Source organism: Papio anubis, chromosome 2 (genome assembly GCF_008728515.1).
Source record: "Papio anubis isolate 15944 chromosome 2, Panubis1.0, whole genome shotgun sequence".
In the NCBI taxonomy this organism is placed as follows: domain Eukaryota; kingdom Metazoa; phylum Chordata; class Mammalia; order Primates; family Cercopithecidae; genus Papio; species Papio anubis.
Window position 1 is genome coordinate 142,913,091 of NC_044977.1, and position 12,619 is coordinate 142,925,709.

General features: G+C 36.9%; 2 protein-coding genes across 9 annotated transcripts in view; one reads left to right on the forward strand and one right to left on the reverse strand.

Annotated features, from left to right (window-relative positions):
• HLTF (helicase like transcription factor) overlaps positions 1 to 2,666 on the forward strand; it is a 54,815-nt gene extending 52,149 nt beyond the window's left edge. For 4 of the 6 annotated variants that reach the window (XM_021934751.2, XM_003894975.4, XM_021934753.2 and 1 more), the window contains exon 25: positions 420 to 2,666. In XM_021934751.2, coding sequence (XP_021790443.1) covers positions 420 to 572 — 153 coding nt within the window. In that variant the 3' untranslated portion in view covers positions 573 to 2,666. The remainder of the gene's footprint in view (positions 1 to 419) is intronic. The other 2 variants (XM_021934752.2, XM_021934754.2) reach the window with 1 other exon arrangement.
• A 2,495-nt stretch (positions 2,667 to 5,161) lies between these two features.
• GYG1 (glycogenin 1) overlaps positions 5,162 to 12,619 on the reverse strand; it is a 36,743-nt gene continuing 29,285 nt past the window's right edge. The window contains exons 6-8 of one of the 3 annotated variants that reach the window (XM_021934756.2): positions 8,722 to 8,941; positions 6,296 to 6,346; positions 5,162 to 6,035 (exon numbers count right to left, since the gene is read on the reverse strand). In XM_021934756.2, the coding sequence (XP_021790448.1) occupies positions 5,862 to 6,035; positions 6,296 to 6,346; positions 8,722 to 8,941 (445 nt within the window). In that variant the 3' untranslated portion in view covers positions 5,162 to 5,861. The remainder of the gene's footprint in view (positions 6,036 to 6,295; positions 6,347 to 8,721; positions 8,942 to 12,619) is intronic. The other 2 variants (XM_021934757.1, XM_021934759.2) reach the window with 2 other exon arrangements.

The following is a 12,619-nucleotide window of genomic DNA, read 5'->3' on the forward strand; positions in this document are numbered from 1 at the left end:
GTAGAGACTGGGTTTCACTGTGTTAGGCAGGATGGTCTCGATCTCCTGACCTCATGATCCACCCGCCTCGACCTCCCAAAGTGCTGGGATTACAGGTGTGAGCCACTGCGCCCGGCCAGAGTGGCCTTTTTAATATAATGCTGAAGTCATTTTTCCAGAGTTGCCTATATAGTTTGCTTTTTTATCCTTTCTTTTTTGCTTTGTTTATCTCATGATCTGTAACTTCTGTTCGTACAGCCATATTCTTTATATAAGAAAACCATATTGGGTAAAGAAAGCAAAACTCAGTTCTATTAAAGAGTTATTATAGTTTGGTGCAAAAGCAATTGCGGTTTTTGCCATTAGGCAAATTGTTCATTTAGTTTTTTTATGCCTTAAAAACTACTTAACCAATTTAACTTTTTTTTTTCTTTTTAAAGTTCATTGTAAAGGACTCTGTTGAAGAAAATATGCTGAAAATACAAAACAAAAAGAGAGAACTTGCAGCAGGAGCCTTTGGAACTAAAAAACCAAATGCTGACGAAATGAAACAAGCCAAAATTAATGAAATCAGAACATTAATTGATTTATAATTTGTGGGATTTTAGTAAGGTCAGTTTGATTGGATACTTAAGTTTTAGAAATGAGAAAAATACAGTTTTAGAAATGAGATCTAGAGAACATGTCTTCTAAAAGGGGCATATTGTTTTATATTAGTGAAGAGGTATTACTGACACAATTTCTTCTATATACGAACCTATTTTTAATGAAACTTCAAATAGCAATAAGTTCTCTTATATACTGTGGCCTAAAATAATTTTTTGAGAAAAAAGGTTACTTTGTTATTTAGCTTTTCATAGCATCTATGCTGAGTATTTTCATATATCTTCCAAGTACTCAGCTTTTTCGTATTTCAAATAAGGTCAGACCTTTTATACTTTTGACCAAATAGTTATTTTCTATGTTGGACACTTAGTTATTTACCAAAGCCTCCAATTTGTGATGCAGTGTTTGTAGTCCTTGTAAACAATATATACAGACCATACAAGAATTAATTTTATTGGGCTTTCAAAAACTGTATTTGCATTCCAGAACCAAATCTTAAATGAGACCAAAGTCCAGGTTAGCACAGGTTTTTATTTTTCCTACAGCTACATTGAGATATAATTCACATACGTGACTTGGAGTTTTACGTTCATGAAAAAATTAGGGATTATGTTAAGAGTACTATTTTTTCCATTTTAGTTAAGTAGTACTACACTCATTGTTTAAATGTAACTTGCTGTGTCTAGGGTGTAAATATAGTCTGTGGGAGTGAGAGGCAAACCAATCCTACCCAATTTGATTTGAATATTTTAAATTATGGAACTGCTAAATAGATATTTCTATAAATAGGTAATTTTTATTTATGTAGCTTTTTTTGGAAGTAACTTTATAAATTTTTATAATTCAGAAGACTACTATATGTGAGAGGCGTGATATCTGGATGGAAGTTGGGCTGGATGATCTCCAAAGTCGTTTCAACTCTTAAAGACATCTTAATCCTGAATGTAAAAAATTGTTGTGTTTAGAATCAGAATTTAATTTTGAACTTAATTCATCCTTACATCTATCCGTAGAGACTATCTTTTTTTTTTTTTTTTTTTTTTTTACTTTTTTGTTAATAAGCAAACTTATTTGCTGCAGAATTCTGGGTTGACTCCTGAGCATATTTAAAACAAACAAGCTAGAAATTTAGCAGTCAGATTAGGTAGGTAGTTTTATTTCAAAGGGAAACTTTAATCCAAAGAAAGATTAATTACTCTAACAAGAGAAGCTTCATGTTTGATGATACAGATGTAAGAATACCTGAGACTTTACTTGGAGTGTTGGAAGTGATTTGATAGAAAGATGAGATCAGAGACAATGTTGTGTTATAGGTCGCACATTGAAGGTATATGCCAAATCTCTCACCATCTAAGTCCTTTTCTCCCTGTGCCCTGTTTTCTTGCTCAAAGGGAACAGTGAATTAGCCAGCTAGAATCTTCCTGGTCCCTTTTTGAGGCGGTAGCAGGTAAGGAACGGGCTGATTTTCATCAAAACCAAGACCTTTCTACAGGGATGATAGTGGAATAATAATTTGGGATTAGCCCACTGGCATTAGGAGCAGTAGGAAAGTTACCTGGTAGATCAAGCATTACACACAAAAAAATCAAGTTGATCAGAGTATGGGTTCTCCATATAGCAATACTTCAGTGAGATTAAGTATAAACAGTTTTTGGCAAAAAACAACACAATCTACTCTTCCTGCTTACAAAGACAAAGCCTTACAAACTCACTGTGAAGGTAAAGGGAGGACAGCTTACTTCTTTGCCCAGATATTTACAAAGTTGTTTTTAAAACACACTCATAAGTTTGGCAATTTGTTTAAAAAATGTCTTGTTTTGTACAGTTCTGTTAGATGTTGTTAAATTTTAAAAAGTTTAATTAAAAAAATTTAATTTGTCCTTCCTAAGAAGGATAAATATATAAAAAAGCCACTGGAACGAAAACTTCCTATTATGCTATGCTGTTTTATTATTACATAGAAAAATAACTTTAGAAAAATATTGAAGACATTGTATTACCAGTTGTGATTCAAACAATTTTGTGGTTAAAACTGGATTTGAAATTTAAAAATCAATAAAAATTTCAAATGTTTATTACCATCCTCGGTGCCATAATTTTGACTTTATTTTCAAATAAAATAAATCCTTCATTAATAGTGACCTTTCTATGCAAGTGTTACGTTTTTATTGAGAGTACACGAAGATTACTGTAACGGAATAATGTACTCATATCCTACCTTTATTTTACTCAATTTAACTGGCTAAAATTCTTGTTCAGAAATCAGAGTGCTTATTTAAAATGGCTTGATCTAAAAACATTGGTCCCAATTAATTTCCTCATCTGGAAGAAAAAAAGGAGTTGTGATAATACCTATATATACACAGATAGCACTCTGAATCACTGTATATTTTGTCCTTAAAATTACAGCTCTAGAATTGGAAACAGAAACTAACCACATGTAGTTTGTTACCAGTGAGTACTAATGAAATTATCTTCGGCAGTGTGTGCTGTTTTGGGGAATGGCAAATACATTGCTGTATTTTTTTCTTGTTTTATTTATAGTACTTGCCAAGATTTATGCATTAGCATTTGGATGAGCTTCATTAAAAATGTAAGGGCACATTTAATGTTTGGCTTATAACAACTCAAATGTTTAACCTCAAGTTTTTAACACATTAACTTCAAAATATCTGCAAAATGTGTTATACAGCAGGACAATATGGGTATAAGGAGAATTAAGGTACATATTTACTTTATGTATAAACCATAGCTCCGTTCCACCATGGAGCTAATCTCCAAAAGCGTGGATTTGACCTCTGTTGTGGGTAAGTTTGTCTTACAACCAAAGGTCATACCTACCATTGCAAGGGGATAAATATATATGGATCACCTCTGCAAATATAAATCTTGTTACTGTTGCCTTTTTATACATTTTACTAAGTTACTGTTGAGTTTGAGTTACTGTTGCTTTATACATACTAGTAACCCTTAGTATTCTGGACTCCCTAGAAAAGATTTTCCAATATTTGTATAGCTTTATATGGAAAAGTTAATACTTCACCTTAAGACATAGATCATAGAAGGAAAAGAATGTTTAGTTCAGTGACTTTCTAGCCAAATAACTGAACAGCATTACATGCTATGTCTTATGGCAAGCTTGTCATTCTTTCTGATTCCAAAAGTTAATAGCCTTCACTACTTATTTGAAATTTAAAAATTGGCTGGGCGCAGTGGCTCCCGCCTGTAATCCCGGCACTTTGGGAGGACAAAGTGGGTGGATCACGAGGTCGAGATTTGAGACCATCCTGGCAATGTGGTGAAACCCTGTCTCTACTAAAAATACAAAAATTAGATGGGCATGGTGGTATGTGCCCATAGTCCCAGCTACTCGGAAGGCTGAGGTAGGAGAATCTCTTGAATCCAGGAGGCAGAGGTTGCAGTGAGCGGAGATCGCGCCACTGCACTCCAGCCTGGTGACAGAGCAAGACTCCGTCTCAAAAAAAAAAAAAAAAAAAAAAAAAAAAAAAAATTAAAAGTTATGTCAGCTTTTCACCTTAGAGCTTCGTTATGCTACTGTGTAAAAATTAGAGAATGAACGGGGTAGTAAATAGAAAAAACGCTGAATGCATATTGAATGTCCACAAAAATAAGACATTTTTTATCTGAAGACTGTGTTTCTGTTAATCTTAACCAGGGACTCAGAAGCCAGAAAGACCTCCGACTAGCTAAAATTATTTTGAGAAGTCTCTGTGCCACAGCACCTGACACATGGAGGCACTTCAGTCAGTCTTCGGTAAATGCTTCATTGTACTTGAAGATCAATAGTGACTCATTCTTCACCAGTCCAAATAGCTAGTTTATTTTCAGAAGTCATTTATCATTTAATATTTTATAACTCTAGGTAAAGCCTCAGGTTCTTCTTGAGCTCCTATGGTAACAGCCTTCAAGGTGGCCCCAACCATTCTTGACTTAAGCTGTCTATATGCTTGTATGTTAATTCACATCAATATGAGTAAGGAGGGTGACCTTGAAGGCTAAGTCACAAAAGCTATGCAGCTTTTGCACAATCAAACCTCTAAAGTTTCTTCCTGTCATGGTTAACTGTCCTGTTTTCTTCCATAGAATCATTTCTGACCACTCATTTTAGTTTTAAAAGGTCATCTTGGATCCTACCCTTCTTTAGCTTGCCGTCTCTTACAACCTAGGATGATCTATAAATTTAATAAATACGCTTTTCCATTCCATCATTTTAAATCATTGATACAACACTAGTAGGCACTGGACCCAGTACTGATTCTGACAGTTAGGAATGACTTTAAAGGTTAAAATATTCTAAATAGCTAAATACCCATAATAGGGAGATGCAGTATGAATGACACGATGTAAGTTTGATCTCAGTTTGTTCTGTCAGATCCATCACCATCACAGAAAAACAATTAGATTGAAATCATAGATAACAGTTTTTAAAGCATATATCCCAATGTCAAGCTACACTTTTTTAAGACTATGACAAATTCCAAAAATTATGAAAAATTCCCTAATAGATTTGTTCAAGGGTGTGGTAAGATTCCTTAATTTAATTCAACAACCAAGATACAGCAGTAAGTCTTTATTTTTTGTACAGGGTGCCACCGCAGGTAACCATCAGAGAACACGCTGCTATTTTCAAATATACAGAACTGAACAAAAGCATTTTAGCATGCTGCCTTACTGTACATAGAAAACTGGTGAGCATCTTCAGACACTAAGACCAGGAAATAAAATGGGTTAAAGGTATTTGCTGATACGTTTATGAATCACTCAGCAGTGTTAATATAGCTTATCTTTACCTGAAAGCAGAATTACACTCACTCACTGGCAGCACTGGGCAATTCTAAGATTCAGGTCTCGTGAAAGGTAGGCACAACCAACAAGCAAGCAAGGAACAGATGCCATGTCTGCTTCTGAAGGGAGTGACTGACTTTGAAGCAGGCTCTGCAGATTTTAAGAATGGATACAGCTGTCTTAATAGCTTAATATTGAGTTTTCCTTACTTTGTATGTTGGCAGTCAACAAAAGAATTTCTGAAACAAGCTAAATAGGATTATAAAGCAGAACACTGTCCATATAACAGAACTGCTGCTTCACAACTTTTGCCCAGTTCTCACCTCTTATCCTAAAAAAACCTCTCATCTGATAAGTTTTAATGAAAACCTCTAGCAACTGTAACAGACTTTTTTCAACCCAGCTCTAGATACTAAGTATCAGAAACAAGGCTTGTGAAGTGAATGTGTTCACAGAAAAATGCAGTGTTTCTACTGGAGGTAAGTGTCAAGTTTCCTCTTGATGTTGTCAAAGGAATCTGCTCCCATATAATCAGCCTGGCCCTGTTCCCATCGCTCCTTCCGTTCTTCCGAGGATACAAATGGCTGTGCCATAGCTGGGATCTCCCCAAGGGACAGATGTGATATGGCTCCTGAGACATCTTCCTAGAAAGGAAAGCATAATTGACTCTATGAGAGCTGAAAATCAAACTGTTTTAAAGAATGCAATAAACTGAAGACAGTGAGAAAAGCCAGGATGAATCATGCAAAGTAGCAAAAACTGAAAAGTATTACATGAAACAAACAAAAAAGACACAAAAATATAAAGATTATATGATTTTTTCCTAACAAAATGAAGACTTCTTGACTCAGTGAAAACATTGGGAGAACAAAGTAATTAGGGTTAATGTTTAAGTTCTGCATACCTTTCTACAGAAGCCACAAGAGAAAGCCAGTGTATAGACCAAGTCTGAAAGCTGCAAACAGTTCATTAGAAAGTGTAAGATGGATGGGCAAGGGAACACAAAGTCTCAAGATAAATTCTCAATCTGTGTGGGCTCTGAAAGGTTGAGAACTTAAACAAAATGATACCCCAACAGGCTACATTTCAGAAAGAACCTAACTAGAGAGCCGCAACACATACTCAGTTATCACATTGTAAGAAGGAAAGTTAAACTGGTTTGAGACTAGGTACCAAACTTCTCTGCTTGTTTAAGCTTTCATTTGGATTACCAAGTAGCATCTGTTCATTTAATTTACTTAGTTTTGAACATCTTTCAATTCCCATCTTCACCTTTCCTTGGTTCATAATTCCAGCCCTCATATTGCAGAAGGAACAGGGTAAATGTGCAACAAACAAAGCAGACCTAGTCTACATTAAATTTGATTCTCATTACATGTACATGGGTGATCAACTTCACATGTACCACAAATTTACCAATGCTATCCTTCAAAAAGTACTAAGGTGCAAAGGTACTGGAAATCTTAGCAGAGAAAAAGGAAGGTAAATGAATACAGACAAGCACTGCTTTTAACAGAGAAAATGGTGGAAAAAGTGTTTTGACTATCTGTTTTTGTTACCATATATATGTAAGCATATAGGTATGTATTTAAATTCAGTGGAACTTTAAGGTGTTTGGGTCTATAGGATTGCATTATAGCTGAGGCAACATAAGGCCTTCCGTTGGATAGTCCTGCCTTTGCCTTGTACTTGGCAACAGTAATGATACAGAGGCATTCCAGAGTCCTCTGTTCACAATAGGGGGGCTGTGAATTTATACCCTAAAAGAGAGGCCCCTGAGGTCAGGCCAAATACACTGGACATAACTTAAAATAGTTTAGCCTTTAAAGTGTAACTCTCCCTTCACCTGCCATAAAAGGTACTATCTTAATTCTGGGCTGTAGATGGCTACTTTTAAGCATAGTCCATCTCAAATTTTCATAAGGATAAGTCTCTTCAGACCTGGGTTTGAAGCCCATTCTGCTACTTGACTAGTCTGTTACACAACTAAGACAAGTTATATAACTTCTTTAAGCTTTGGTTAATTTACCTATAAAAGGAGGTATTAATAATACTTAATATACTTAACAATACTAATAGTACTTAATATAGTGGTTTTAAGGGTTAAGAAAGGGTAACTTTCATTAAGCATTTACGATGTGCCAGGTGGTTTTAAGTACTGCATGACAGGGGTCCCCAACCCCCAGGCCACAGACCAGTAGTGGTCCATGGCCTATTAGGAACCAGGCTGCACAGCAGAAGGTGAGTGGCAGGCGAGCAAGAATTACCACCTGAGCTCTGCCTCTTGTCAGATCAGAGGTGGTTAGATTCTCATAGAAACATGAACTCTTATGAACTGTGCATGCAAAGGATCTAGGTGGTATGCTCCTTATGAAAATCTAATGCCTGATGATCTGAGGTGGAACAGTTTTATCCCACAACCATCCCCCATACTGGTCCATGGAAAAACTGTCTTCCACAAAACCAGTGTCTAGTGCCAAAAAGGTTGGGGACCACTGCTGTACAAATATTATGTCATGATCCATATAAAGCACTCAGAGTAAGAATGCAAGTGTTAGTTCTTTCTCCCTTTCTCCTTTCTATATCTTAGTAAGTGCTAGTAAGTGAAATGGCTAAAATCTGTACCACAGAAAAGCGAATAATCTCTTATAATCTCCCCATTCTGTTCTCTTATTTATATCTGAATATGTAACAGTTTCATTCCTCATCCTCCTCCAATTCTTTCATAAGAACAAACCTCAGAGAAGACCTTTAAAGTCAGAAAATATGCTAAACAGGGTTGTTATAAATGTTAACATGTCATCTCCCTCCTACAAAGATATTTCTTTTTCAAGATCCTATAGTAATCTTAGGAGTACAAACATAGGAAATAAAAATAATCCTACAAAAGTATTTACTGTATGTTCATATTGTGATTTTCACTGAAAACACATTCTTCTAAGCAGATGGCAAATATAAAGTAGATACATCTAAATGTTTGCAGTTCCTAAAACATTCAATGGGGTGTTATTTTTATAGACCACTACTTTAGGAATAATCTAAAAATCTTTTCAGAGGAGAATGGGCTAAGAATTCTAGAGTTAAAATATACGGGTATATATAGAAAATTCTTAAACTATGTTCTCGGATCTAAAGAAATCTGCCACACAGTTTATTTTCTGCTACTTCTTGCTGGGAATGTTTCTCCCCTCTAAGATGGTTACCATTTTCTTTCCACAAAATTTTATTTATCTCTGTTTAAAATGCTGCTAAATATTCCACATCTCTATTGATACAACAAGTTTTTAAAAAGCAGCATTAAATGATCTGAAGAAAAGAAACAGAACCTACCACATTTACATATGAGCAGGTGTCTTTGACAAGGCCAAATTGTTGAAGCAGAGGTAAAACGTTGGTGGTAAAGATGTTCCACCACAGGATGAGAAACTCTGGATGAGTCATGTTCGGATCATGGGCCTCACTTTTGACACTTTTTGTTTTGGGATCATAAGTATAATTCCATGGTTTGACTCGTCCCAGGAAATGCACAACTTTGGCACTTGCACCAAACCTGCCAAGTGAACGCAAGTTGAAACAGTTAGTGGATTCTGAGTACTGACAGAAAGATAAGCAGCACTTTTCTGTAGCTGTCTTTTTATTTTTTTTAAGAGAGAGTGTCTCACTCTCAGGCTGGAGTGCAGTAGCATGATAGCTCACTACAGCCTCTAACTTCCCACCTTTAGGCCTCCTGAGTAGCACAGGCCACCATGCCTAGCTAATGTTTAATTTTTTTTTTTTTTGTAAAGACAGGCTCTTGCTATGTTGTCCAGCCCGGTCTTGAACTCCTGGCCTGAAGCGATTTCTCCTGCCTTGGCCTCCCTATTCTATGGCCTTAACAGCGTACTTTCCATCCTGCAGTAAGGGTTCAAGATCAAACTGAGTTCACTGTGACACTGTGAGACAGATACTTTTAAAAGTACTTACTCAGCTGTGTGTTAAATACATACAAAAAATGTAAATGTAGTATTGGTTCGGTGCAACACTGAAGCACCAATCCATTGTGGATAGAACAGGCACACTACTTGGAAAGTATTTGGTATTACCTAGTAAAGTTAAAAATGCTCATGCTGTACAATCCAGCAGCTCAGCTCCTAAGCATATACACTAAAGAAATGCTTGTGTATGTGCAACAAGAGATATAATCAAAATGTTCACAGCAGCAGCAGCACTGTTTGAAACAGTCAAAAACTGGAAACAACCCAAATGTCTGTATTAGATTTTTGCTCAGCAAGTATACATTACTCCCAGCCTCCTCGGGGGAGAACACTTTCCCACCTGATGTTGGATGTGTCCTATGGCTTGACTTGACTAAGACACTATGAGCAGAAGTGACAGTGTGCCTTACAGAAGCAATGCTTATTTCTGTTCACCCTCTGAGAAGTTACAACTTCTGCCAGCAGAATATGCCTGGGTGCTTGCTGGTTCCAGAAAAAAGAAACATGGAACAGATCGGGACCAAACCTGTAGCCTAGCTCCAAACTCTGCTGAGATCATCAGAGCTGTCCTAGCCAACCCACCAACATATAAGAAATATTTGCTTATTGTTGAAAATGACTGAGACTTTAGTTATACAGCCATCTTTTTTAAAGGAAAAGTTCTGCTATATTCATAGCATGGAATACAATCTAAAATGAATGAACTATAGCTATATACATCATGCAGCAAAAAGATGAATTTTTAAAACATTTATGTTGAAAAAAGCAATGGGTCAATTACATATATACGATTCCACTTATATAAAGGTAAAACAAGCTGGGTACAGTGGCTCACGCCTGTCATCCCAGCACTTTGGGAGGCTGAGGCAGGCAAATCATGAGGTCAGGAGATGGAGACCATCCTGGCCAACATGGTGAAACCCTGTCTCTACTAAAAATACAAAAATTAGCTGGGTGTGGTGGCACATGCCTGTAATCACAGCTACTTGGGAGGCTGAGGCAGGAGAATCCCGTGAACCAGGGAGTCGGAGGTTAGAGTGAGCTGAGATTGCGCCACTGCACTCCAGCCTGGTGACTCTGTCTCAAAAAAAAAAAAAAAAAAAAAAAAAAAAGGCAAAACAAGAAAAAAGGTACTGTTTAAAGATCAGAAAACTATAATCAATGTAAATTTAATGATGCTGGTTACCTCTGGGGGAAAGGTGAAGCTATCATTGGGAAGGGACAAAAAGAGGTTCTAAGGCACTGGTTGTGTTCTATGTCTTAACTTGGGTGACATTTTTAAACAATACACATTTTTAAATATGTATTCTTTTGTATATATGCTCCATTTCACAATAAAGAATATCTTTAAAAGAGTAGGAGTAAAGTGTGGTCCTGTTCTAGCTGGGAGGAAATCTATGTATATAAAAACAAAAAACAAACGTCAATGTAACAAGAGTCAAAGCAAAAATAGGAACAGTAAGTGCTCAGGAATTCACAGCAGGAAGGCCACTATCCAGCTGCAGCGGGAGCAGAGGTGCTAAGATAGTGGGATGTGACTTCAAGCTTATACAGCAGATGTGATCCGGGTAGCTGATGATATTGTAGGGAATTCCAGGCAGGCAACGGCAGGTATCAGGTGAGCACCTGTGTGCTTGACCAGGTATCCTCTGTGAGAGCCAGAGAGGAAGCTTTGAGTAGGGAAAGAAAAGTAAAATGGGACAGAACCTCAGGTACTGGGCTCAAGTGTTAGATTTCAGTAGATTTATACTACAGGCAACCAAGATACGTGAGCATGATACACTGATCAAAATAATACAAACTCATGTAACCCTTCCTATCCCCTAAAGTTTATCTAAAAAAAAAAAAAAAACTTAGGAACCGGTTAAAAAGCTATCATCAGAGTTTACTATATTTGGAGACCAAATTCTTTGAGGACATGATGGGGAATAATAATATTTCTACAAGGTAAATCTTACCAATGTGTTAACTGAGGCTGTGAGAGACTGAAGTGAGATGCCCAAGGTCACACAACTATTAAGTGTTAGAGATGGGGTTTGACATGGTTTTACCTCTAAGGCATGAGCACTTACCATCCTACCATGCTGCTGCTGCTCCAAAAAGCATGCAAGAAAAATACAGCCTATTTGTAAAGCTCCTTCCTCTTAAGGTTAATTGATCATTCCATGGTTTGTTTCTTCTGATAAATGAAGAGGATATTTGGTATCCCCAAGCTTACTCTTTATTTTATACACATAGTATATGTAACACACACAACCCTCTTGCTCTATTTAATCCTTAAAAGGATAAAAAGAGTAGGAGTAAAGTTTGATGCCCAAATTTGTGCACAGATAAAGCTATCGATTAAATAAGCAACTGTTATGCATATGGCACTATGCTCACTGTGTGGCCCCAAAAGGCTTTTGTTCAAACAGGAAGATGGGTCATCTGCATAAAAACAAGCAAGGTGACAAGTTGGGGCTATCAGGGCAGTACTGACATTAAGGGATACTGAAATTCCAAAGCAATGAATGCAGGTGGGATTTTCAGAGGTGGCTTTATGCAGGAAGTGGGGGCAGGGACAATGCATGGAAAAGAGTCAGATGACTGCCTTCAACAAATGTTCTAATGAGGATGGGCGAACCCATCACAGAGCTCTGACTCCTGTGTTGCAGAGTGGAGGGAAGGCACTGCCCCATCCTAGCAATATAAACCCATAAGCCTAAAACTGAAATAGAGCGCATAAGAATGAGATATTCCTTCCACCTCCTCGGACATTCACCCCTGCCTGCAGCCACAGCACCTATTTAGATCCTCTTGTGTTAACTTTTTGATCCTCTTGTTTTAACTTAACTGCTAAGCTTCAGCCCATGATTTGCCTAGACTTAATATAAATGTCATACACAGTCATAGCATGATAGTAATACTAATTAAAATAAGTTAAAACATGAATATAATGTAAACTATTCTTCTCTAACCTGTTCTCTTAACAGTTCACTAATGACTAAGCAGTAGTAATAACTCATAATAAGAATATAAAGTATTCATATATCGCAGGCATTGGTTAGTGTTTGCTTGGTTTACTCAGTTAATCTCCAAAATGACAATGTGAGGAAACCAAGGCATGAAGAAGTTAAATAACTTGTCCAGGATCCCATGGCTGGTGAGTGACAAGGCTGGGATTCCATCCAAGCAGTCTGACTGCAGAGCCAAGGCTCTTAGCCATGACTAGGCTGCTATTGTAAGACACTCCCAGAATTATAAGGGTATTGTCT